Genomic DNA, 26525 nt, shown 5'->3' on the forward strand with positions numbered 1-26525 from the left:
TTCTCATTCTCCAACATAACTTGGGGCAGTCACTACAATTACCTCAAGAGACCTTGAACGAAGTGATCCTGATACCCTAAGCTGTTCCAATTGGAGAAAGATATTTCGCAGAAAAAGATTCCTCACACACATTCAGCAGTTGCCTGATAAGCAGCATCTGCAGCGAACGAAATCAAGATAACTCGTGGGACCCTACCCGATCGTACTTGATTACATTTACTTCGCACTCCGCCCGAGATTGGTTGTACACCTCGACTACTACGCGGTGCGCACCTTCCCTGACAGTCCAGCAGAGATATGGCCTGGGGAAGCCATGGCGCAACGGCTTTTGCAACCTTTATGATTCTCTGCCGTGCGTATCATCTAACTCGTCACCGATTTATATCATGAATACCGCTGAATTTATTGAATAGCGACATGTTTTGGCCTCGGCATCCTCTTCTCCCTCTTCCCCTACGACTACCCCATCCTATGGAACCCAGCCGCATGTCCGCCTGAAGCCTACGTCAGGCTCGAGAACCACCTGAAATTCCTGCACGCTTCTCCGCTCATAATCCCCCGTATTCTCCACACGGTCATCGGAACAGGCCTCCTAGGTTTCTTCATCAAGCTTTACAGGCCCTCGGAATCCAATATGCTCTTCGACGGCGCCAGCCTGGTACTGTACATGTGCGGTGTGATTATATACCTTGCCAACATTGTCAAAGGCCTGAGGGTCGTTACCAGTGGTGTATACGACCGCGAGCTTGTTGAAGGGGAGCTAGCTGTTGGCGTGAAAGGTGTGGAAGCGGGAGCAGAGGAGTTTCTCGGGAGAGATGACAGTTTGAAAGTGATGGCAGCTAGCAACACTATATTGGCGCTCGTACTGGTTGGAGTGCTAGTGTTGCAAGCCGGGCAGTGGTATGCTGAGAGGAAAGAAGGGCAAGAGGTGGAGAGTCATAGGGCAAGGAAGGAGAAGACGGCGAATGGTGAGAGCAAAGGTGAGGAGAGGAATAAGCATAAGAGTCCGAATTCGAAGAAGAAAATTTGAAAAACGGTGAGATGGAGTGGCTTTGAAAATAGAGATGATGGCATGTTCTGAAGGTGCCCGGCATACTTTTTTCTCCTTTCTCTGCGCAAAATCTGTAATCTATAAGATCTATTCGAGAATTCCCTCTTCCCCCCCCCTCACGTTCGCGTCTGTTGCGTTCCTTTTCCTTCAAATGTACCCGCTTGCATGGTAGCGTTGCTCTACTGCGTTCCTTTTGGTACCGACATCGCCAACCTTCTCGAGTGTCTTTTTGGGTACATAGACTTGATCGCGACCAAGATATTGACCCCTGGTCACAACGTTACAATTAGCGATGGAAAAGATAAGATCTTCTGCCTAGATGGCTTACCCGTTATGGTCTCCGCCAGCATATATGGAGCCTTCGGAGCTAACCGCAGAAGAGCTGTTGTCGCGATCCTCCAGGTTTCCAGCATCCCTCAGGGGCTTTTTCGAGCTTGTAATGCCTGTGGACGGAAAGGAAATGATTTCTCGAATGCTTCGGACTAGGAAAAGTTCACTGATGATGGGGCGAAACAAAGGCAAGCAGGCCCCAACGATCCCGGGCGAAGATTCCATCATTGGCCAGTACAGAGTTGGGGTAAACAGATCTTTTCGTCAATGGGTAAGCCAAGGTCGTTACTGTTGGGCTTGCAGATATTCATACAAGTAAAATCCTCGTCACCAGTATTGGACTCTTGAGGTTGAAGGTCGTTAGTGGCCTTCCATTTCTGATGAGATCATGAAGAAAAGCTTACCGACAGCAATCTTAAAGAAAAACACGAGCTTCGTAACGCTTGCCGCAATGGTCCTTTGGTGTATAAGCATTGACTTCCTAACTGCGTGCAAAAGAGGCTTACAATATTCCCAGCAGAAACATGCCACTCACGCCGATTTTCTGTTTTGCTGGCAGCTGAAACGCCCAGATCTAGGTGGCAATCAGCCCGAGTCTAAAGGGGAGACATAGGAAGGCTTACGCAAGGGATGGGCATTACAAGGATCATGAGGTCTGTGATAGCGTCTGAGAACGCTTGTCCAATGTACATCATGTTTTCATCGATGCAAGTGTCAGCAGTGCCTCCAAAGCCAGTCCAATTCTCTGATATTGGGTAGCATTGGAGCATATTCGCGAAGAAGAAGCCAACGGTCCATATCACAATGATTGTGATCATGGTCCAGACGAGGGCCAAGAACAAAGCACCGCGGAAGATCCTTGCAGCTTTTGTGAGTAACTCATTCTTGCGAACATCCATGAGATAGATCTACCTCTTGTAAAGAAGAAGCACTGACAACTTCGTCAGGCCGAACGTCAATGTTGAGGTCATCAGTGAAGCATAATTGATCTAGACACCACCGTTGGAGATGCAACAGACAGGAAGACTGGAGAAAGGTCTTACCTGTTGGAAGACCTCTAGATGATGGGTAAAAACGAGTGATCCATCTGATGCGATCTTTGTGTGTCGTCCTAGATCCCCAAGTGCGGTTCCTGTATCTCGGAATCAGCCCACAGCCAACCGAATCTCTGAGGTCGAGTACCGACCAACGAACATACACAATGCGGTACCAGTCGTGAAAAGCTGGATCCACCTTTGTCAGTTTGTCAATCGCAAGACAGATGCGCCACTCGTTGGACCCGATCTACCAGTGCGAAAACAACCAGGTAGTCGTCCCATGCAAGGACCGCATTCTTAATCTTTCTAGCATGAAGGCGAAGCAGAACAGCTACGGCCGCCAGCAGGGTCAACACTGTCGCCAGCGCGTACATTTTTCCCGGTGTATTTCACCCATGGTGAAAGGATCGAAGACTAGTGCTGAGAACTCGAATGCAATGCGAGACCACTGCAGATTGAGAAGAACAGGCCTTCAATGAAGGAAACAGGAGACTTCAAGGATACTAGATATTCATTACGATCGCGGCCATACGAGCGAGCATGCATGACGGTATCGCTGTGGGTTTTTGACCTGCATGCTTTCATGAAGGCAGTGCGGCCACAGGATCGCTCTCGGCCTTTCAGAAGGCGTCAGGTGAAAACGCTCGATCACAGTGCCGCAGTAATGCACATCGAGACAGTGAGAAAATACTCTCGATCTCTGCATTGTGCCAGCCCCTGCAATCCGAGGCAGGCGGGGCCACAGGAATAGTCAGCCCTCACCACAACAGAAAACGAAGTCATGCATGAACGACGGTTTGAAAGTAGGGTCTTACGACGCCCACTCTCTTGTCCACAAGACGCAGTAAATGTTTCAGCTCCGAAGAAAAGCAGCTGAAAGCCACAGCCATTGTGAAGAGCCGGCTCTCAGTCTCTGTCCAGCACCACGGCCAGAATCGAGAATGTGCACAGTGGATGAGTGAGCACCGAGGCTGTGCCCTTCTTTTGAGAGCCAAAGCGCTGCCAGTATGTACCATGGTCAATTCAGGGGATCTGAGAATCTGACGTGGGCCACCGTTCGTCCTGCCACACTGATCCTCTAGCAAGCGAAGTTCGAGACCCATTCCGAGGAGGTCCCGTTTCAGAACGCGAGTGCTGTATCGGAAAAGGATAGGCTTACCAAACATCAATTCGCTGCTTTAAAGTCGGCTCTTCTGATCCTACAAGATCCATGTGGTGTCCGTGGGAGCTAAGTAAGCGTTAGGGAAATAACAAAGCTCTCTTGCGTCGGAACCGAGCCAAAGGTTCTCTACTCTCTTCAAGCATGCATTCGTACGGCAAAGGTACTCTCATCGAAAGGCTGAGTTCTTCCGGGTGGTATGCGGGTACATTCGCTGCGGCGTGTATGGGGCTGTGAAACATCCATGTTGGGGGCCATCACGTGTGAAGCGGAAGGATTGTTTGCATGAATTGAAACACATGAAATGCACACGCCGCCTCACGAGAGAAATCGACATTGTCGATTGTTGATGCAGCCACAAGGCATACGAATCAAATACTCGATATGCGCACGCCGCACAAAAGAAGCCCACATCATCGGCCATCAATGCCGTCCCAAGACGCCCGATTAAAGTTTTCGACCGATCTCCAAGCATCGTCAACCCCTGATGCCTTCATAATCCACGTGAATAAAGTACGTGACCTATACCCAAGGATCCTCAAGCAATCACCTTGCCTCCCAGCTGCTTCAAAAGTCAGAAGCTACGTCGACTCGCCTCTTTATTGACCCTCACAATGCGTTCCGCCCTCTACCTTTCATCGGCGCTTCTTCTCTGGCCTCTCTTGGTCTTTGCCCTGCCACTGCCATCATGTCTCGATGTGTCAATCCCTAACATTTACCCTCTTCATTTGCCAGGCTGATGCGCATATACAGACCTCACTTCTTTGCCTGATGACCGCGCAGTCCCATGTGACCCTTTTGGGCTTCTCCGCGCCGACTGGGCCCTAGGACAAGACCCTCTACGTTGCAAAGCCCGATCGACCGGTGAGTGCCTTTTACACACGCAGCATTCATTGTTGCTGACGGTTGAACTCAGAGGAAGTAGCTGATGCTAACGCCATCCACGCGCTTAAACCGCGCGAGGATATCGTCGAACATGCTATCGTTGGGTCTGAAGGACCTGTGCGCCGCGACGTCGAATCGGCACTTTTGGTTGTGGGGAAGGAAGGCCCTAAAGTAGATTCTCGTGCTGTCCGCACACCCAAACAGCGCCGGAGCTTCTTTCCGCAAGAATTAGAGGTCGAGACACAGCCAGCTGTGTTGTGCAGATATTTTCAGATTATTCATCGCTAATGGATCGTATTAGAAGAGTCTGCTATTGCCGATACTGATTCCACGCGCAAGAAGCGCTGGACAATTACGCATGGCAATTGGGATGTAGCTCTGGTGACGCCAGGTGAGTTGCGCCTCACCTTCCATCCGACTACTGCTAATGCTTGAGATCAGGAGGACTTACTGACGACGATCCCGATGCCACACCCACGGAACCCTAAACGAATACTAAACCGATTCCTCGTAGCCCGCGACTCTCCGTATTGATCATTTGTATCATGTTCCATACAATGGGTTTCATTTGGTGATGCCTATTACCTTAGCTGAAATGCGGCTCAATCTCCAGCTACATTCATTTAGAAGGGTGGCGACGGTGCAATACCAGAATTGGCAATTTGCATGCCACACTGTCGTCGGAACATTTCCTATTGCTGCAACCTCTCTTGGCTTCCCCAGTGCCTGGGAGGACGCTTCATCCACTGTGGCCTCTAGAGATTGAGCTTCTCATGTGATGCCAAGAAACAATGCACAGCTCTCACGTAAACCTACTCCACATGATTTGTGGCAGCCTGCCCCTTTCAAGATGATCCTGATGTATCAAGTCTTGGAATGTATCGCTTTGCGGTGGTCCTTCGGCCATTAACATGCTCTCGGCCTCCAGGCATTAGAATCCGATGTCTCCATTACGGTGCCGCAACGGTGCAGATGGGGGGGGTTTTGAAGATTTGCTGACAGGTTACAGCTGCAGTGAGACGGTCGAACCAGAGAGTGACTGAACCTCTTCCTGCCAGTTCGGCGAAGATGATTGGGCATGTGTGTTTGGCTGAGATTGTTCACGCGTATTGTCTTTGAAGGAAGCGAGGACAATCCGGGTTCTGCGAGGCCCGTTCATCTGCTCCGGGCTCGGTAAATTTCATTATCAAAGACGTGCGGATGGAGAGCGCCACCGGTATCGAGACTGTTGACATTTTCGGTATGTTTGATGGAAAGACTGTGCCTTCCTTCTTGAAAACGCGGTCCTGAGTTCCAAGGCCTGACTTCCCGCGTGGGATGCCATCTCCGCATTCACCTGGATCCTCTGGGCGGTAGTATCTTGTTGTGAAACGAGGAAGAAATGACTGCGGGCTGCTTAACATCTACCAATGAAGTTAAACTACTCATCATGTACGAGGGTGTACGCGTTGCGGGCATTTTGACGTCTTTGGGGCTGTGGAACACCTGCGACTGCAGGTAGTCAATATTGCATGATCCTCGAAGGAATCTTGCACGTGTCTACACCGCAACGGGTCAGGCCTGCACTCACATGGGTACCCGATATGACCTTGTGTATGAAGGTGGTCTTTGAGAGTCACTCTCATAGCAGACCCTATCCTCTTCCCTATCATCTCAAGACAGCCTAACAACAGCAACATCTGTTGGAGGAATTTTCTCTATATCCTCGTTATGCATCTCGCTATCCGCACCCTAGCAGCAGTCGTCTGTGCTCTCTCGGCTTCTGCACTCCCACTCCCACGACCACAACCACAACTTCCCGATACAGACATCAGTAAGTGATACTTTTCTTCCCTAAGCCTTTCGATGACAGCTCAGGGGTCTGTCTGACCGGTAAAAAAAACAAAATTCTAATGCCACCACCAAAAACCCAGACAACATCGACATCCCCAGCGGTAAGTGATGTCCCCTTTGCCCAAGCTCTTCGATGACAATCCCGACGCCTAATCCAAGGCGTGTAGGATACCACCCCTCCCCCCGCTTTCCCCGTCCACTGGTACACATCCGAAAGCCACAACGACCCTCTACGCCGCCGCGACGAGGACGCGGTCAACTGGTCGCTGAGCCCACCTCCTTCACCACGACAGCGACCCCTTACGCCGCCGCGACCCCTCTGCACCACCTCCCGGACGATGGCGCGGTCGGGATCGAAGGGCCGGCACCCCGTGTCAACGGACCCGCGTGCTTGATTCGTTGAAGTCTGCGCTTCTGGGTTTGATCATTGCTGATATGCGTGAGATGGAGGAAGGAACGCTTGTTGGTGCCGACGGTAGAGGGGGCGCTGCGCTGGACGGGGTTGGATCGACCACGGTTCCTGGTGGCAGTCGTTGCCTTGTTCACTCAAGTCCCTTGGTCGTTCCGTAACAACGTGATAGTCCCCCCTCGTTCGACTGGACTGGACTGGACTGGACTTTTCGCGTGGGTCTCTGTCTTTCTTATGGGCTAGCTATCATCATGTACTCTACTCTCAGCCGAAACTGGTGTTTGGCAGCTCTGTATTCCAAGAACTTCGCAGCGGTGTAAATGTTGTAGAGTACGTATCATCATCCATTTGCATCTACGACGACTCCTTGCACCAACCTCTCCTCGTCCCCTCATACGATGGGAGAACACGCCCGGCACTGCGAATGAGATGCCCGAGTCATGCTCCAAAATCCCAACCTTCCAGTATCCATACCCAATTCACACCAAGTAGAATCCCAACACCATCGCTCATACAACCCGCACGCATCAGATCCCAAACCCTCCACAACACAACCCGCAAGCATACTTTACCACGAACCTCCAAACCCCCTACCCTCGCAGCCTCACCCCCACCCACCCAAGAAAAATCGCCTACCTCCCAACGCCAGAATACAGCCCATGCCAGACTCCATCACGCAAAACAATGGCATCATGCCCCATCACCCACCCACCCATCTGACATCTCACCCTTGACGACCTGAGAACCCGCGAGCCGAGTGAATCACACCAGCGCGCGGTAACCCGCATCATGCCCTCGCCGCGTGCACCGTCGTTTGTATGCCGGCATGACGGGTAAGCGGGTTCCGGAGCGGGTGGTGGGGGCCGTGCTTGGAGGAGGGTAGCGGTACGTGGTTAGTTACGACGTTCCTCGGGCGGGGGAGAGGAGGCCGGGAAGCTGGAGGAAGGGGGGAAAGAAGGGAGGATGGGGCGCGACGTTGGGCGGATGGGGGGGTGGAGGTCTCGTAGTACTCGATCGGGGTCGTGGTGCTATACCGGGTGATGGGGAGTAGGGGCTGCGATGCTTGGGTGTTGGATGGAGCACCCCTCTCGAATGGTGGATTGGACGTATAGGACGTGGTACGAAAGCATGTTTCGTATCCGATCCAAACAGAATACCAAAGATGCAGCGTCGCGCTCGTTCGTACCATCAGTTCGGAATACTGCGTGCTCGACTACCAATTCTAGCATCCGCGTCAATCCCAACGAGCCTCGATGTTTTCCTTCAGCGCCACCAAATGATGGGTATCGTATAAGAAAAGCAGAACGGACCAACGCTTGTACATCTCTTCTCCTCTTCCTGTGCCCGCGCCTTCCATCAAACCTCTGTCTCTATCCCCGGATCCCGCTCATGATGTTTGAAATGATCCGTCAAATGATCCTTCCCATGCTGCACCTTAGTCTTCAGATAATTAGCGGTCCTAGCGCCCTTCCACTGCATCAAGCCTCTATGTCTTCGATGCAATTGCTCGCTATGCACTTTGTAGTCTTTAATCTGGTCTATTGGCCCTCCACCCTTGTGGCCATCATCCTCCGCGCCGTCTGTGGAGGATTTGCTATTGATCTTGAGCTTGCGGATAAGACCGTTGGCGGCATGATGAGGCCCCTCCTCATCCGGATCGCTGGAATCGCTGGAGTCCGCTGATTCCTCGTCAGACATGGCCATATCCACTTCGTGGTTGTCATCGGCGGTGCTGAGGACCTCGAAAACGTTTGAAAGATTCGGACTCTTGCTGGTAAGCTTATGGTGGTAAGCGCCCAGTCCGCGGTAGAACTTAATTGGCACCTCGATTGTGCCCATTCGCTCTCCTAAATTATCGTCGCAATTGGACTGTGCCCGCTTTAGAGTATCCGAGTCACTCTTCCAGACTGGCAGAGTAACGGTGCGATCTTCTTCATCCGGGATATCCTTGAGCCACAGCACGGCGAAAGCGGGAGTCTTGTCCAAGCCGAGATTGTTCTTCCGGAACTCGATGACAACGCAAGAACAGTAGCGTTTACGAACTGCAACGCGCACCGGCCGCTCATGCTTGCCTGTCCACTGGCTTCCGTTTTCCGTGTCTGTTTCGGAAGAGTACATTTTACCCCGATTGATCGTCGTGCGTATCTTCATGCGCAAACTTCGCAGGCCAGGCGAGATGTCCTTTGAAGTAATTGGCCCTGTGACTTCCAGAGTGCCGTAGCTATCCCAGCCGAGAAGCTCTTTCGGAGCTTGTAGTTTTATGGAGCGGAAGACCATGGATATGCGAACCCTACCATAGCCCAGTCCCCCTACCAAGGGATAATTGTCCATCACCTGTGATCGCCCCCTCAAGATCTTGCCGAGAGGTAGGGCAACAATCCCGAGGAGAGGATCATTCTCATGGATTCGAGAATCACGGACCGAGACAATCACTTCGGTGGTCCGCCAGTCTCTGATGAATCGTTCGGTTCCCGCATTGAAGAATGGGTTCGGGTTCTTAGGTTTTGTGCGTGTTTTGAATACGGTCTGGTGATTCAAGATCACAGTAGAGTAGCTCGATGGTAGATCATTGTCCTCTTCGACATCATCGCCCTCGTCTCCCTTGGATTGGCCCTTATTAATTCTCTCGAACTCTAGGCCTGTAATCTGATGAATTTGAATTGCGAGAATCCCCGTCGGGTAGTCCTCGAGCGGGGGCGTTGAAATGATCATAGCGTCCTCTTTGGACTTCAACATCTGAGCCTTTTGCTGGTCTAGCTCGTGGGATTCATCATGAGTCGTGGCTTCCCGGAGTTTGCTTTTAGCATCGTTGGAAACCTTGTCTTTTAATCCCTGGAGTGATCTGACATCTTCCTCGATTGTTTGTTTCTTTAGCTGTTCATCTCGGATGCTTGTCTTCGAGAAATATCCCACACTCCAATCCAAAGTCCCCGGCATTTCTTTACTCCCTGCGTGGATTCTGGGTCAGCATGTTTTCAGTAAATTAGATGCTTGAGCTACAAGACACGGTCTAAGAGGGAAGCTAGCGTTTGGATTCACTTCCCAAACACGGTTTGCAACTCAACCTTCGAACACGGAAGGGGACTTTACTCCGAGGTGTACGCACCTTCTAGAGCAAGAAAGCCATCGGTTCGATCCCACATCTTTTCTTTAGATTGAGGCGAGTGCATCAGTTCTTTGAGGTCTAATTCGATTCTGCCAAGATCATCATCGCTAGCACATCTCGAAGTCAGCATTCCCATTCGTGATCAAGTTTGGGAGATAAGACATGTTTGGGGAGCAGAAAGGTGATAAAATGGGTGACCCGTTCCTCCAAAGTGTCTCGCGACTCAAAAAGCAGTCGCGAATGGAAAGGGATAACTCCGAAAGGTGCCTTACGCTGAAGTACGGTCAGAATCCCAAAGCTGGACCCTTATACGTTCCTCCGCATTGAGCTCCTCTGGACCCACAAGGATGAAAGCAGTCTCATCCCAGACCTACACGAATCCGGTTTTTAGCATTGTGTTTAGAATAAGAGTTATGAGCTTCAAGGCACAGAATGGGTGCTCACAGGTTCCATGTCGCTCACGATAACTCGTGTACTCCACACAGGCTTTCCGAATTTTGCCCATCCCACGGCAACGTACGCGTCAGACGAAGCCTTTTTCAAAATTCCCAAGCCTGGGTCTCCTGCCTTGAAGTTCCGCCCTCTTTTGATTTTGACCATCAAAACACCTCGGGCCGTGGTATCTTTCTTGAAATCATCTCCTACAAGCATGTCTTTCAGATCCAGCGTCAAGCTCTTTGGAGCTACGTATTCCGCGAGCGCAGCATCGATAGAGCTTTGCACGAAGGACGAGATGAGCGGTAAATCCATTAGGTTAAGTCCCCTTTTTGTCAGTGGCACACAGGAGAGGTCTGCTTTGGGCTGCCCAAGGAAGGTTAAAGTGCAGAGCGCGAAGAATGGTGGGTCGGGGCATCTTTCATCAGAGTCAGCAAGTCAATCGATCTGTGCTAGCAGCGAGCTTGAAAGACTCGGTCAGCCTACAGTTGGAGACGGAGACGCATCGTACCGACGATGCCACGGAGCTCCACCCAGACAGCTGGACCCGATTAGCACGTCTTACTGCTAGTTAGAAAAGGTAGCATTGGGATAGTAACTTACGGAAACGAATACCTCCAGGTAGATAGAAAGCCAGAAACAGATGAGCGTTCTTGGATTTCTCCTTAATGCCTTTGCCGCTACTTGACGCTCTGTATGAAAATCCAACCTCAACATTAACAAAATCACCTTCCTCTGCTTCCATGCCCTCAGCAATGTTCTCCTCGTCACCCTCCTTCTTCTGTTCATCTCCCTTTGACTGCTCATCTTTCCCAGATGATCCCACGTCGTCTGGTTTGCTCTCATCGTCGACTCCGCCTTGCCCAGGGACTTTACGGTCGCTTTCGTCCTTGTCATTCTTGACTTTGCCATCTTTGGACACCGTCTTAGCAGCCGCTCCTGTGGGAAGCCACCGGACTCCTAGAATACGAATGGCTTCATTACCCTGACCCAAGTCCTCGACGCTGACCATGCGCACTAGTTTGGGTAATGACGCTTGCATGACATCTTCAAGAGTATCCGCCAGGCTGGTGAAAAGTTCGGGGTTGATGAGTGGCCAAACACTGGACAGAAGACTGTTGAGCCATTGAGTCGATTCCGGCATTGGAGAACTGATAGTTTCCTGTTCTTGCTTCCTTGCGCTATCCCAGACTTCTTCATCCCAGATGTCGTTGATCCTGTGAATTAGCCAACCCCGTATGCCCCAGATGATGCCGCCGCCAGCTACCACACCAAAGACCAGCAATAGTGAGGACAGTAGCAGGGTATGAGGCCAGGATCTTTGCATATCAGTCCTACCGCTGATGAAATGGCTTCCAACAAGAAGGGAAAGCGCGGTGAGAAGAAGAGAACTTGTTCCCACTGTGAAAGCAAGACTGTAGACACTGCTTATCTCTTTTTTTGTAGCAGCAAAACTTGGCGGTGGGAAGAGCTTCTCCATTCGCTGGTGGACTGCCTGCTGTTCCTGCGTCTCCTGCTCAAGTTCAGACTTGGTTTTCGAGCCTGCACTGGCACCAGTAGCACTTCGATGATTTGAGCCCGGAGGAGGTTCATTCGCAGGAACAGTTTGGAGCTCTTTGTTAGTTGTATCATGGACCATGACCTTGAGGTGCGTTACAGGATCCGTCACTTCTCGAGGGGCGTGGTCTCTCTTCATGTGCTTCATGTTCTTCCTCTTTTGTCGTGGATCCAACGTATTGTCGGTTGCCTCCGACGTATCCTTGAGCGTTGAAGACTTTTCAGATCCGTCTTGGTCCCCACCCTCACTCGGAAGGCTATCTCTATGATCGTTCTTTCCCTCCGAATCAGGAGGATTTCCGTCAACATTTCGGTTGTAGGAGCTGTATGGGTACTGTTCATTTATCGTTTCATCGTTGATATGGCCATCGAGGTGGAGGAAACGTTTTGTAGAATCAAAGAGCCCATAATGCTCTTCTTTTTTCGGAGCTTCGTGCTCTATATTGGATTGGGGTACAGTGGCTTCAGAGTCCTCCTGGCGCTCTTGTTTCCGATCCTGATACCGCGAAATGGTTGGTATAGGGTGTCGCTCGGTGTATGGCGCCTGGTTGGTACGGCTTGAAGCATTCTCGTCAAAGTCGTCGTGGTTCGACATGATTGTGGGCCAACGGCACTATTGAAGTGAACGAGAGCATAGAATCACGGGGGGTTTGGGGGCAGGACATGGAGAGGAAATTAGGGTTTGTATACAGAGTCAATTGAACAAGCAACTGTTCTCTCTCGATGTTGGGAATTGATAGTAATGCTAATTTACATGGACCTTCAAACAGTAAGTAGAATGACATAGGGAAGGAGTCGAATGAGGTTAGTATTTTCTAAACTTGATTTGATACTGATACAACGGATTTTGCCAAGGAACGCGCGATGAGATCTAAAAGATCGGCGTCTAGGATGTCATTTGTGGGGTAAGGAAAAAGAAGGGTCTTCTGGTCCTTACGGTGTATGATTGAAGGAAAACTCTCCGAGTGACTGTCAATCAACGATTTCCCAGGGAAGAAGGTCAGGACTGGTTGTGGCTTGTTTGTTCGAAGAACCGTGAGAGCGAGCTACGGTGTTGACAAAGCAAGGTTGTTCGCCGTGCTTTGCAGCAAGTCCAGTCCCACCCTCTGGTCGACTCTCCTCTGCCATGCCGGAAAGAAGCTACACCCAAAACCACTACGAAGTCCTTGGCCTCCCATCTAACCCCTCTACAAGCAAAGACCTCACAGACCAAGACATCCGCCACGCCTACCGCCGCGCCCTCCTCCTTCATCACCCCGACAAATCCCGCCCTTGCCCCGCCTCACCGTCGACTTCAAAATACACCATAGACGCTATCACCCTCGCCTACAAAACCCTCACTGACCCCAGCGCCCGCTCCGAACACGACCTCTCTCTCATCACATCGTCGTCCGCGACAAGAGTCCCGGTCCAACCCTCACACCCAGGCCTGGAAACCGTGGATCTAGGTGACATGGGCTATGACGAGAAAGAACAGATGTGGTATCGTGGCTGCCGGTGTGGGAAAGATGGTGCCTATGTGATTACGGAGGAAGAGTTGGAGTTGAACGCCGAGTATGGGGAGACGATTACGCCCTGTCAGGGATGCAGTCTTTGGTTGAGGGTGACTTTTGCTGTCGCCGAGGATGGGTGAGGTATGGTTTTTTCTTCTTGGAGAAAACGAAAGGTATCAAGCAAAGCCATGCGGTCCTGTGCCGCTGGATGCCCCACATCTGTGGTTCACGTGAAGGTGGCAAGGCCAAGGGAGTGGACGGCTGCCCGGACGTGATGCCTCTGAGTCTACGGAGCGAGTCCAGAGACATCACATGGCCAGTATTCGAGCGGCTACGAGCTGTCTACGGCAGCGTTGGATTCGTCATGTCCATTCCAGACGAACAGGCGTGTCGCTGATTGATGGTGGTCTTGGGTGGTCTGCTGAGAGGAGACCTGCAACCGCGCGCTAAGGAGAGAAAGTTATCTTATGCAAGTCTGGCGTGAAGGCAGTATATGCAGGAAGATAGCGGCTACGGTCTGAAGGATGGTCGCACCAGGGTAGTATGACGAATGGATGGGCGCGAGGAGAATCTTGGTGGCCTGGTCGGTGAGGCCGAGCGAGGTCTTTCATACAGTACTGTGCTATTAGCGCCGCAGATGTGTGGTCCCGGAGTTGAAACCCAATGTTGATAAGTCGAAGACGGAGTACCCCGTCCGCAGGATATGTCACCTTTGAAAGTATATCGGGTCCACCAGTGTAGCATTAGGATAGCTATTTAACAGTCTTCATTGATAAGATAGTAAGCTATGTGTAGCAGAATGACCAGCATAGTGCATACAACAAGGCGGGATACAGCATACACAGCAAGAAAAGCCCCGTCCATCAAGCACCCAAGTATGATTACAGAGAAGGAGAAAAGGTCAGCAACACCCATTGGCAACCTCCAAGCAAGTCCTGTCTGGTTGCCCGTAAGCCGCTAGAGCAAGTGCAAACGCCGTTCTAAGATAGTAATACCCCTTTATGAATACAGCAACACTTTTGGCGGCTAGGACAGCCGTCTTCCATGCTGTGCTTGATCCGCGTCACGCTGGCTGGAGCGGACGAATACGTTCCATCGTTATGTCGTCGTAAATATGGTACAATTTTGACATTGTCTATTCCTCCCTCTTCCTCTTTCTGTTCGTCCTGATATTCTCGATCGATGGTGCTGGGCTGGTACTATCTCGGCGAGAGCTGTTGCTGGATGAAGAGCTGCTTGAAGCGTTGGCGGCGGCGGCTTGGGCGGCCTCGAAAAGAACGGCACCGAGAGCACCTGTATCAGTATGGTCGATGGGGCTGCCTGCCTCCGTTGGTGGAAGTTCGCCATCCTCTAGGACTCCCATCACGATGGCGCCGGCTCCGTGAGTGCGAGCGTGCTGTGAAAGGTTGTCGCTACGGGAGAACTTCTTGCCACATTCATTGCACTCGAAGGGTTTGTCGTGAGTGTGGAGAGAGCGGTAGTGACGCTTTAGATGCTCTTGGCGACGGAAGCGGCGAGAGCACAGATTGCAAACAAATGTCTTTGATGGATCATCCGTGACTGACTGTTTGCGGCCTCGACGTGCCACTGGCTGGAGGGAGGTCGCAGCAGTGTCAGTGCTAGATGCAACAGCGTTGCTGTCAGAGGCAGCATTGCTATCATGAGTTTCAGATGTTTCGGGAGCAGCAGAACCTTGCTCTGGTGACGAGCCAGTGGCGTGCGAGTGCGTCTCGTGCTTTATGCTGGGCTCAGAGTCAGATATGTCGGCATTGATGCTAGTCTTCTTCACTGGCTTCTTGGTCTGACCCCGCTTCTTGGTGGTCTTCATCTTAGCAGACACGTCTTCAGAGGAGCGCCGGGATTCAGGAGGTGTTGGAAGTCCGGCCGACGCAACTTGGTCAACGTTCTCAAAGTCCTCGAAACTGTCTTCACTGAGGAACTCCTCGTCGTCAAATGAGATGAGGTCGAGTCGCTGTCTCTTGTTGCCAAGGTAAGAAGTGCTTTCTGAACGTGAGAATCGGGAAAGGTCAGTGACGAACTCGTTCTCAGAGTCGTCAAGATCAGAGAATGGGTCGAAGCTTGGCAGACCACCGAGGGTAGATGTCGCTGAAGACTCGAAAGATTTACTGAATTGAGATTCTTGTTTGATTAGGCTGAGATCACCTCCAAGGATCAGTTTGTGCTCCTCGTCGTCCCCTGAGCACAAAGTTGGCAAAGGTGGAAAGTCGATCGCGATGTTGCTTGAGTTTTGCGCATCGACGAATAGATTGCGAGGATCACAAAAATCAAAATCGGTAGTGGAAGTGGTAGTGCTGGATCGCGAGATTGGTGACGGTGAAGGAGAAAGTGAAGGACAAGAATTGATGGAAAGGAGGTCGGAGGCTTGGCTAGCCGTTACCGAAGGCGGGTGGATAAACACTACGGACACAACACAATCATTAGAACACGACACTTTGAAAATTGTATCGAATTTCCTCAAATCCACAATAACCAATCGATGGTTGTGGTCGAACATGGAAACAGATCGATGATTCATGTGACGTACCAGGTGTCAATGGTGGTGAGCAACATCGAGTCCAATCCCCGCCGGCGAGAATTTCACTCTGCACATCACTTTGGCATCCCTCTTTGACGCCCTCGATGTTCTTCTCGAGTCCCATGTATGCACCCGTTACTGGGGTGGGCAGAACACCACAGGTTGACGGTGGGCTACTGGAGGCACTCCCAGAGAAAGATAGCGGTGGTGTCGATGGGTAAACGTAAAGATCCGGTGTGCTGCACTCGGTGTTCACTGAAAGCTGCTGGCCTTCATATTGGCATAAGAACGCGGGCTTCTGCTGCATGGGACGAGGAGATGCCATGGGGAGCATTGACTTCTGAGGCTGGTACATGGACGGGCCGGACGAGGGTAACGGAGCGAACACAGGGTACTGTCCGTGCATCATCATTTCATGATGGTAGAGCTGTTGCTGGTAGTGATGCATTGCTATGCCACCGTGCATTGCATTAGGGTGTGGGGCGAAGTTGCCGTGCTGCCGACGGTCTGCATTAGGGTCTGGGGTGTAATAGAAAAAGGATTGTTGTCCCATTGGGTGGGGAGGATGCATCGAGTGTGAAGATTCCATGGCTGTTGTGCAATTATCTGGCGGGCTAGAGCGAAGATTGTCAGCACTGCCTTTTCCCTGACATATTACATTCCAGGATCATGCCATACTTGTTTGTTCCAAACGTTGTCGACTGGTCGAAGGAGTGACTGAACAACAGAGCTGGACTATCCAAACGTCTGTCTAATATGTTTATCGGTGTAGTATTGCTCGGGCTCGGTCTGGAATTCGAAGTGTTTGCTTGTCTGGTGGGCAGAAGTGCCAAAGGAGTGACAGTGAGAGGATTGAAGAAGGGCACGTAATGAAAGAGCCCGAGGTCAAAGATCTCAAAAATAATAAAAATATTACAAAGAAGTGGGTTAGTAGTAAAAATGGAAAAGAGATTGGGAGTGTCGACGAAATGATCGAGCAGACCTGATAATGAGGAGAGAGAAGAAAAATGAATGTGGAGGGCACTCAGCGGGTAAAGTAGAATAACGCAGACAAGCGTTGAAGAAGGCAAGGCCAGTTATTCTTCCATTCTCCACTTAGGCGAAAGAGGACAACGAAATGGAGTTAAAATCGACCTAAGAACCCTAGGCTCGAACATAAGCACATGAGCTAGAGTAAAGTAGAGACGGATCAAATCGTATGGGGATTTCGGGAGGGATGTGATGATGGCGCAGTGCATCCCAGTAACTTGAGTAGCTTCTACTTTTTACCATCTAGCTTCTAGCTCAATCCTCAATCCTCGAATCCTCATCCTCTTTCTCCTCCTTGCCTCTCCAGCTCGCATGCACTAGCCCAAGCTTACTACCTAGAAAGCATTCCGAGTCCAACCCATTTGACGAGTCCATTTTCCAACGCCGCTTTTCTCTCATCACTTGTACCATTATTGTCCCAGTCGCAGTACTACCCACACACAAACCCCCCCCCTCTCTCCAGGGCTGACACAGCAGCGAGCGGAACCGAAAAAATAAATAGGCGTGCGACTTACGGTGACAAAGCCAAGATCGCTGACGAATGAATGACCTCCCATTGGGATTTGGGGAAACCCTGAATGGGCCATAATTTGGTAGAGATTCATTAGGGACATTATTGTTTTTATCATGATTGGGAAATTGCGAGCGACCAAGACGCCCCAACGAAGCAAGCGACGACTCTTCTCAGACAAACTTGGCCTGGTACCAGACTTTGCCTGTGCATGACCACTCAACTCCAGTCCCAAAGGTGTCTTGCTGTGCATACCGACCTGTGACTTGGCACTGTACTCAGGATACTTTGGGGCCTTCAGGCAAGGATCAGCACCCTCACTGGCCAATGCCGATGAGGGGCACGCTGTTCCACCTGCAAGCAAGCGCATACTACCCACATGATGTGAATTTCAGCTGCGACCCTCAAGCCTGATGAATCCACAGGTCCATCTAAAAAGGTGACATCTCAACTATGGTTCAGCGGAGTAAGACAGGATTCTACGCAACAGATGCCTCCTGTTGGATCAGAAAGCTGAGAAAAGCATCTCCGTACGATGATACGAATCAGCTTACGAAGGCCCCGCGTCAGCATCTTACTGGACCACACACCCGCTATCGATGATAGCGCCCATATCGATAGGATCCCGTTGCCTGGGAATAATGGGCGGTCCTGCTGCACAGCTCGGCCTCATATTGGTTGGTCAAAAGCATAGCCGCCATGACTGCAGTGCTAAGGTGCTCCAATCGAGCTTCCAGAACTTCTGACTACTGCTTCATGATCTGCAAAGCCTGCAAGGTACCGATTCTTTGATAGATAGGCGCCAATTAATTCGTCTCACTGGACCGTATCGATAGCAGATTGGAGATGTGTCATTTTTGCACCGCTTTGATGCCCTTTGAAACCAACAACCGTGCGCCGTGCGGTGCGGGGTCAGCAACATGCGCATCAACAGCAGTGCTGCGGCGCGTATATCTCACGGATATGTGTCGACAAGACACATAGCCTAATTAATCAAATGAGATCAATGCGTCTGACTGTTCAAAGGTTCGGTCCTTCTGTGCGTGCCGTGCGCAAATTCTGGGCCTTTGAAGAGTCTGTTGGTCATGCATAACTATTCTGCGGCGGTTCATAAAAAAGTACCACACAGTGGTATGCTCTAATCCGCACCATGCTATTTCTTCACGATCAGCACACCACCAAGAAAATACCCGCCACTCCAGAGCGGCGCAGCCAATGGCACGGAATTCTGTAGCGACACACCACTAGTTATGCAGAAGACATGCACAACCCGCCCTGGGACACTGCTACTAATAATAGGATCTACACTATTGAGTGGCAAGAGATGAGTTACCAAAATGGCAAGACAGCCTCGCCGCTATACGCGGATCCCAGCTCTTATGCCGTTCAAGTTGGTTTCGTCACGCTGCATTAGATGGATGTCACGTTATTGGCTCGACTTCGCCAGGGGTCCCTTCCAGCCATGCACATCCCCTGCTATCTGCTAGTGAGCTACGATAGAAGAACGCCAATCGGAATAGGCTGGGACTATCCACAAGCTAATGCAGGAACGGCGCAGGTACGGCACTTTGTTTTTGCCAATGATGCTGATGAAAAACGTAAAAAAATTCGAATATTCCAAACATTTCTTCCCTCGGCAAAAGAAAGCGCGATTAAAATCCTAACGACATTGCGTCATGGAAGGATGCCGATAACAAAATTACAGATCAGAAAGTCCTTGAACACCGTAATCTTTCTCCCGCAAAGACTACCGATCATCATGAATAAACCCCTCAGACGAGCTCACTCCGTAGCGGGTGGAGTACCGCTGTTCGGACCGCCGAAAATTGATCTTCCAGATTCAGAGTTCTTACCCCTCTCGACCCTTGCTTGGCTCTATCAGCACTCAGGAGTCAGCACACGATAAGTACAGTCTCCAGGGTCTTGAAATTAGGGTCAACGGGCCGGGGGAATTTCCCCACCAGCCACCGGCCCACCATGAAGCCTGTTGCTCCCATGAAAAATCGCCGAAGGCATAGATGATCGAAGAAAGTTCGAAGGCTTTTCGAATAGGGCTTGCCTCTAGTCCAGATTCAAGACCAGGATAGTGGATCTGGTCTTGGATTTTTATCAACACTTCGTGACAGGGGACATTGGTAAACATCTACCTAGATAGCCTCTTGCAGTTTGGCCGAAAAGTCTCATCGACGAATACACCAGCAGCTTCCGCAGAAGAGGCTGAAAGAGGGATGAAATGGACCCAAGGGTCTTAACGCTTTGCTTGAAGCGACATTGTAGGCCGGCGAAATACCGTCATCCAGCATTCGTAGTGCCACGTAGGTCCAAGTGCTACTTCCTGACCGCTAGAAGTCTACCGATGGCCTGGTATCACATGGAGGAGGGCAGGAGTGAAGTCTGACAGCAAATGGTCGAAACGGAGAACGGGTCAAAGCGATGTGCAGAAGCATGGAACGCAATCTTGCGGCTTGGCGGGTGTTTTGAAGATGCTCTAAAAAAGTCGTTGCGGGTGTGAAGTCAAGACGCGAGGTGATTGAGGTCAAATCTTCGGCCCATTTGGGAGAAGGCAGAACGAATTCGTATCTCGTCGTGCTCGTCGCCCAACGGTGGGGGCTATCTTTAGACCGCTTCACGATTGAATACCTACATGTGCCTATGTTCAATTGGGAATGCCCTACTTTAAGGTCTACCGGATATTCGCATCTTCCGCTCTTTCGACACCGCGGGGACGTCAGCAAGCAACATTTCCAAACAACCAGCGGAGGCTCCAAGACCGACCAACAGCATACCGAGTCGTCTCGATAACTTGATACGAACTGTCGAAGGGAGAACTTTCGTATCCTCCGTGGTTAGAGTTGCCGTTCGCTGAATCTCCTCCCGTCTCTTTTTGGGGCACACGGGGAAAAAGGCCAAGCCCGTGGCTTTTTGGAGGCTTTGGCCGCCCAAACAGCGGACTCGGAGCCCAACGGGGCCCAGACTCTGTCAGACCTGCATAGGTACCCTGACGTGCGAGTCTGCAACTTGTTCCACCATTCACCCTTATCGACCTTATCGGAAATCCTCCGCTTAGAGTAATGTAGTTACGGTACTCAACTTTTGCCAAATGAAATCATGGCGAAAAATTTAAAAAATTAAAAAATTAAAAAATCAAATTCTCTCACCGCAACCAGGGGCACTTTACTCCAACGTCCAAAGTCCAAACCAAAACACACACTTCCCACCGACTTCCTATCCGAGTCTCCCGGGCCCACACGAGGCACTTGCGGGAGAAGCATGTGGAGTGGGGACCCGGAAGCCTGAAACACGGCTAGCAGGCTCTTTCGGAGGCTTGGGTGTGGTCGTACGGTACCTGAAGATCACCTTCTTTTTTCTTCTTTCTTTCTTTCATTTTCCCCTCCTTCCTTTTTCCCGTCCGTCGATCGACCAACCGACCAGCTGTCCTCCTCCTCTGGCTGAAAAGCGACGACGGAAAACCCCAAAGTTTCGAACCACGTGTTGGCCGCGATTCGAGGAAACTCCTTTTTTTTTTTTTTTCCCGGGCTTTTCTTTTTACCAGTTAGTTACGACTGCCCTTTTTTAACCTTTTTTTGGCCATGCGGAGAGGTTACATTCCGTGTTTTGGACTCTATGTCAACCTGGTTTCTGTAGATCTGGTGGGTGGGGACGGGGGCAGGGGGCAGGGGGGGGAATGACGATGACGATGTCGATGTCGATGTCGATGGGTAGTCAAAGTCTTCGGGGCGTAATTGGTGTAGCGTGTCATGTCCATGATAGGAGAGATACCTTTACATATGTTACACGGGGATCAAACCGAGCACCGGTGCCCATCTCGAGCCCGGACGCCCAGAGTTAGAATCATTTACCTAAAGTATCGCTGTGGGTCTACGAGTCCAGTGGTGTCTAAGTTTATCCTGTGGTACGGTCGATTCATACCATCTCAGCATGATACCTTGGCGAGAAACAGCTTCAAGTAGAGGAAGAACGGGTCTGGACCGAGGCCCTTCACAGAGTCGCGCCAGCGCCTGCGGTTCTTGTCCTGTGAGAAGAGTGGTCCGGAGCATGTGCTCCCGGCCCCTTTCGCCTACTACCGGCCAGTACAATGCTACGCGATCAATGGCAACCACTACGCAGAACGCCTCCCATCGCTTGACATGAACACGGATACGACCTGCAAGCCGTGGAGTCGTGCGATTGTTTCAAAAAAAAACAAAAAAAAGCGGACCTTTTGTTCCGGCCGGTAGGTAGCTGAAAGTAATCGATGACGGGGTCACATGCAGCCGGCCTTCCATTTCAAATCGGACAGAAACACCTATTCCTCGCGAGCCTCAAGTCGATCCGTGCCCCTCCCTGAAAACATAACCGAGGCGGACATTCGTTTCGTTTCGGTTCGTCAAACATGGCCGTAGCGAGCGATCGATCATGACCTCCACTCTCCCGACTCCACACCTCTCAGGCCCCCACGAGCCCAACGCACCTCCCCACCGACGGCCTCACACTCTCCACCCTCTTCCTGCACTGCCTGTCCACCCCCCCGTGCTTCAGCCCGAACCGCCTAAACTTCGACGCCACGCTCGCCCCTCGGTAGAGACAGGTACTCCACAACCTCTCCCGTGCCCCTATGCACAGACCGCTGTTGCTGTTGGTCGTCGTCACCAGCTCTGATGACGAGAGGAGCCATGGATCATGGTCGTCGGCTTGGCGTCTTTGAGGAGGGAGAGGAGAAGGAAGGGGGGACGGAGATCCAGATTGCGTAGGCCGCGATCTCGTTGGTGGAGGTGTCGATGATTTTGAGGTGGTATTTTGAGGAGGCAGAGGCGGAGTAGGCGAACGTGGCGAGGTGGGCTTGTGCTAGGTTGTTGGCGTCATCGAGGAGACAGGGGCTCATGATGAGGGGCATAGCTGTTGAGGTTGACGGTTTGAGGAGAAGAGTAGACGGAGCAGGTTGCAACTGCAAGCGAGGTTGGATTGGCTGTTAAATGCCTTCTTTGAACGGAACGATCACAGTACGGAGAGATAAGATTGTGTGAATCTTAATTGCACTTCATTGACCTTGGATGTACCTGTAGACATGGGCACAATGCCCCCGGATCGACGAGGGAAAAGGGCGGCTGTCTTAGATTCACAAGGTACTTTTGGGTAGAGGACTTCATTTCTTCTCAACCGAACACGCGCCCGACCCACCTTGTACTCCCGCACTTTCCTCCTCGATTCGCTGGCTGGTGGACGATCTTGGGGAAAGACCCTGCATGAAGCTGTCGTGTGGGAAAATAGAGGCCGGTAGATTTGCAAAGCGCGGGTTGAAGACATCAAGAATCATTGAATACGGAAGAAATGCGTGAGACCTAGTTGTTGCTAGCCTGTCTGTCGATGAAGCCGAATACCCGCCTAGGAGAGGTGTAAGAGGAACGAGACTCATCTGTGGAATTGGCTTGATCTTCGTAGAGTGAGTCTGCTTCGCTTCCACCGGCTCATTGATCCTCTTGATGCCTCTGATAACTGATCATCCTGATCGAAAATATGGCAAGCTTGACTTGTCACCATGTACAAAAGCTCTTCCTTGTCGCCTCGCTCGTGTGGACACTAGTCTCATGTATTCCTCTCAGCGTCGACCGGACACTCGCACAACCACTTGCCAAACGAAGCACCTTTTTCGTAGGTTCTTGATCCTTCTTCCTAACGTCCACTGATTCGGCTATCAGACAGGCCACTGTGCTGGAACGTTGCCCCAGGATCCACGAGATTATCCTAGGAACATCTTTATGCAGCCATGGAACGTGGCAAAGGATGGCACAGTGGAATCCATCCAGTACATCGATCAATGGGGTCAAGTAGAGTACATCGAGGACGTGGAAGGCCTCTGCGATCGAGCTGGCTGCCAATGGGTTGGACAGGTGATCAATTGCAACAAGATCGAAAGCCTTTTTTACGAGCCAGCGATAGCAGCCGAATACGCGGAACGATGTTTCCACACCTGTGAATGTTTAGCCGTAGCAGACACGCGAACGTCACTAATGCCACAAATCCGATAGATCTTGGGGACGGTAGAATGGTGAACCTTCCAGAGAATCTTCAAAATGCAGTGACTCGACTTAATCCAGACGGTGCAGCATTGGGACACGAAGCCTGCCTTGCTGGTGAAGCAGCTGGCTGGACGTTCAAGAGCTTAGCAGGGACGGCATGCTGCTCGGGCTATTCCTTCAACGCCTGAGCGCTCAAGAGGCGTATATGATCTATGGTTTTCCATATGTCAGTGATATCATAGCTGGTCTCGTTACCGTTGGTGTTTGTTTGCCAGAACAGCCTCTCCACAGTCTGGCTGGAATGTGCTCTATGTAATCCGCGAGTGTCAAATACGTGCAACGGGAAAGATCCACTCGGAGAGGTTTGGAACGAACGGGAGACGTGATCGATACGGGCATTGGTTCAATAACAGAAGAAAGTATGAGCAGACTCCACCCGGCAGCCACCGCGAACAGCGCTGCTAGCTGCTGCTTGAGACTTGGAATGCAGCTAGAGAGCCTCGTGTGCAAAGCAGCTTACACAATCTGAGAGCTATGCCTCTGATCTTCTACTCGAAAGAGCGTGGCTGTGGGCATGTGCTCGTCCAAAAGATCAATTTTGTCATCCAGACGGTTAGCTCTAGGGTTTCACAGGTCTCCACATTCTTTTTCGTTTGACAATGAAGAATTTCATTGTGAATAAGGAAGGATGAGAAAGGTTGTGCGGCCACGGGGCCAACCACTCCAAAGGCTGTCAAAGACGTAGGCTTCAGAACTTGTCATATTGAGATCATCTGCTCAAAGAGCAAGTCATTCTCTTCCTATTATATTGGTGATACAGCTCGTATCGTTCATCATCAGCCATATCATGTTAGAAAGGAAACAGCAGGAAAACCTCACCACCTCCTCATCCACCCCACTAAGGTACCTCCAAATTCAAGCCTAGCTCAGCCTTACGGTTCTCTATTCAACCGAACTTTTCGCCCTCCTCTTCTTTTCCTTCTTCGTGCGGCGGTACGACTTCTACCTCGTGTTGCCTGGTCATCTTACTCAGTGATGTACCCAAGCGTCGGTTGTACCACAGAGTATTGAATTGCACGTCGTTGTGATCCCGGGCAGGCTCTATTCGTTGAAATACTACACCCCATGCAATGTGGGAATGAGAGAGCTGAGGGTGAAGATCGAACATACTTTGACCTTGAGGGCTGAGACATTAGAGTACAGAACTCTTTGTCGCTCTGTTCTTGCACGTTGACGGAGAAAGATTACAAATTGGCAGAGTTTGCGCAAGGAACGATGGTCGGGACAAACAGAGCATATGGGACTCCAAAGGAGGATGGCATTATCAAAATTTGGCTGGTAATTACCAAATGCAAGACACTGCTTGCTTTTGTGCATGCCTCATGCTCGCAAAGGTCAATAAGTGTTTCGTATCCCATGTATGCAGTCATCAGTCATGTTCTCCAACTTTCTCAAGCTTCCCCAGATCTCTCTTCTCTCCTGTCTCGCCCACAATCCTCATCCTATCGATCCTCACTTTGTCCCCACTCCCTTCCCCATCAACAATGAACACCACTAACGAAGTGATATTTTGAAACTTGACGAAGCGTAGCTCAACCTTGGCGGTCCCAGTCTTTTCGTCCCAATCTCGAGGGCTTAACGTAATAGCCTGCGTAGCTGGCAAGTCTTCTGCCTCATCAAAACCTAGTACGTGCGCGCGATTCGAATAAAGCTGGATGGTCTTCGGCCGCATTGGAGGCTCATCATCATCTTTTCCTGGTAAGGAAGTGATGTGTAGCGTATGAACCTTCAGTGTCGACATGAATGGGACGTAGAGCATGAGCTGCTCATCCGTATCACTCTCCACCCAGTCCTTCTTATCCTCTTCCTCGTTCGAAGGCCCCTTGCCTTTGCCCTTCCCACTGTCCAGCGCGGACGGCTTGCTGTTGTCGAAAAGCGTTCTCGCGGTGCCACATTCGCTGGCCGAGTTCAGTAGGTCGAGACCCCGAACATCCACTTGATCCGTCACGTCGCTGTAGCCCTTGGGCAGACTCGCAGCCATCCAGGATGCTGAACCACTGCTACTTGCCTCCCCGAATCCATTCGCACCATCTGAATCTGCTTCTGCTGAAAGCTTCTTGACTACCGCCTGGAGCTTTCGTGGGTCGGCTCCTTTTATGCTTTCGACGATTTCCGGTGTTCTTGAATATAATAAAAGTAGGGAGCCTAGGAGACTGGTGATTAGTTAAGTGTCCCTAATTTTAGTTTGGGCGTCTGTTACCTACGCCGTAACTCCGTATCGTTGTGCAACTTCCCGTTGTTGTTCAGTGTCGACCTTAGCAAATGTGATCTTATTTGGTCGAGATAGCTGCGCCGAAAGCTGTTCATAAATCGGAGCTATCTGTTTGCATGGTCCACACCAGTCTGCGTAGACTGTAGGAAACCGAATCAGCGTATTATCTTTACAAGGAGCTGCTTGGAATGAGGCGCCCTCAGGTAGTAGGATTAAGTGGGGTAAGTGAGCTTGCTTACAGTCTGTCACTACTATCTTGGAGGATCGAAGTAGACTGTCAAACTGGCTTTTCGAGCCTATATGCACTGTTTTCGACATCTTAGTAGAATAGGTTTCTGCAAAAAGTACGGTCATATGCTGACGAACGAGTGATCCAATTGTGTAAGGATCGTCAAAAGTCTTGGCGCTCGGATATAAAAGGTTCTTCTCCGCATGTTGCGAGTGTTATACACATATCATTGTACAATGTACTGGCAAGGTCGCGTATGGGCTCATTCTAGGCATACTTTGATGCCCTGCCAGCTTCAGAAGTTATCTACTAGGACACTAGGATGGTGAATACCCCAGGACGACGATTTCCTTGACTTTTCACATGACATGTGAACGCAGTAGCCAGATTGTGAACCTCCTACTCTGGAGACAGTTAAATCCCATGGAAGCTGTATTTGTGTGATACGCACCGTATCGAGTCTACTAGTCCTTTTCTGTTCGCCGATTTATGGGTCTGAGGCCAGCCCTTGTCTGTATCCATAACTTCTCATCATCCTTTTTTGAAATTAGAACCCTTTGAAGAATAGTAACATCAAAAGCGCATCCTGGGGAGAAGACTGCTCTGTTGCCATGTACAGGATCCTTGTCCCTTGAA

General features: G+C 50.8%; 7 protein-coding genes across 7 annotated transcripts; 3 read left to right on the plus strand and 4 right to left on the minus strand.

Moving 5' to 3' along the window:
* Positions 1–297: 297 nt before the first annotated feature.
* On the plus strand, positions 298–1030 carry HO173_005999 (uncharacterized protein; the record flags this gene model as incomplete). Its single annotated transcript, XM_037307911.1, has 2 exons — positions 298–352; positions 414–1030. The coding sequence occupies 2 exons, from the start codon at positions 298–300 to the stop codon at positions 1028–1030; spliced, it is 672 nt and encodes a 223-aa protein (XP_037165171.1).
* Positions 1031–1198: 168 nt separating this feature from the next.
* HO173_006000 (uncharacterized protein) lies at positions 1199–2792 on the minus strand (the record flags this gene model as incomplete). The annotated part of the gene is made up of 10 exons (XM_037307912.1): positions 1199–1319; positions 1380–1638; positions 1695–1724; positions 1786–1838; positions 1888–1955; positions 2005–2239; positions 2318–2370; positions 2425–2513; positions 2568–2604; positions 2670–2792. The coding sequence occupies 10 exons, from the start codon at positions 2790–2792 to the stop codon at positions 1199–1201; spliced, it is 1068 nt and encodes a 355-aa protein (XP_037165172.1).
* Positions 2793–8060: 5268 nt separating this feature from the next.
* Positions 8061–12397, minus strand: HO173_006001 (uncharacterized protein; the record flags this gene model as incomplete). The annotated part of the gene is made up of 6 exons (XM_037307913.1): positions 8061–9652; positions 9811–9917; positions 10083–10180; positions 10255–10663; positions 10732–10786; positions 10849–12397. 6 exons carry the CDS (start codon positions 12395–12397, stop codon positions 8061–8063), a joined length of 3810 nt encoding a protein of 1269 aa, XP_037165173.1.
* A 531-nt stretch (positions 12398–12928) lies between these two features.
* On the plus strand, positions 12929–13435 carry HO173_006002 (uncharacterized protein; the record flags this gene model as incomplete). Its single annotated transcript, XM_037307914.1, has 1 exon — positions 12929–13435. One exon carries the CDS (start codon positions 12929–12931, stop codon positions 13433–13435), a length of 507 nt encoding a protein of 168 aa, XP_037165174.1.
* A 995-nt stretch (positions 13436–14430) lies between these two features.
* On the minus strand, positions 14431–18044 carry HO173_006003 (uncharacterized protein; the record flags this gene model as incomplete). The annotated part of the gene is made up of 3 exons (XM_037307915.1): positions 14431–15713; positions 15841–16445; positions 17950–18044. 3 exons carry the CDS (start codon positions 18042–18044, stop codon positions 14431–14433), a joined length of 1983 nt encoding a protein of 660 aa, XP_037165175.1.
* Positions 18045–22885: 4841 nt separating this feature from the next.
* On the plus strand, positions 22886–23576 carry HO173_006004 (uncharacterized protein; the record flags this gene model as incomplete). Its single annotated transcript, XM_037307916.1, has 3 exons — positions 22886–23020; positions 23068–23341; positions 23398–23576. 3 exons carry the CDS (start codon positions 22886–22888, stop codon positions 23574–23576), a joined length of 588 nt encoding a protein of 195 aa, XP_037165176.1.
* A 1241-nt stretch (positions 23577–24817) lies between these two features.
* HO173_006005 (uncharacterized protein) lies at positions 24818–25978 on the minus strand (the record flags this gene model as incomplete). Its single annotated transcript, XM_037307917.1, has 4 exons — positions 24818–25593; positions 25653–25735; positions 25788–25800; positions 25900–25978. The coding sequence occupies 4 exons, from the start codon at positions 25976–25978 to the stop codon at positions 24818–24820; spliced, it is 951 nt and encodes a 316-aa protein (XP_037165177.1).
* Between the last annotated feature and the right edge of the window lie 547 nt (positions 25979–26525).

This window comes from Letharia columbiana, assembly GCF_014066305.1.
Source record: "Letharia columbiana isolate WasteWater2 chromosome Unknown Sc0000017_s0, whole genome shotgun sequence".
NCBI classification, from domain to species: domain Eukaryota; kingdom Fungi; phylum Ascomycota; class Lecanoromycetes; order Lecanorales; family Parmeliaceae; genus Letharia; species Letharia columbiana.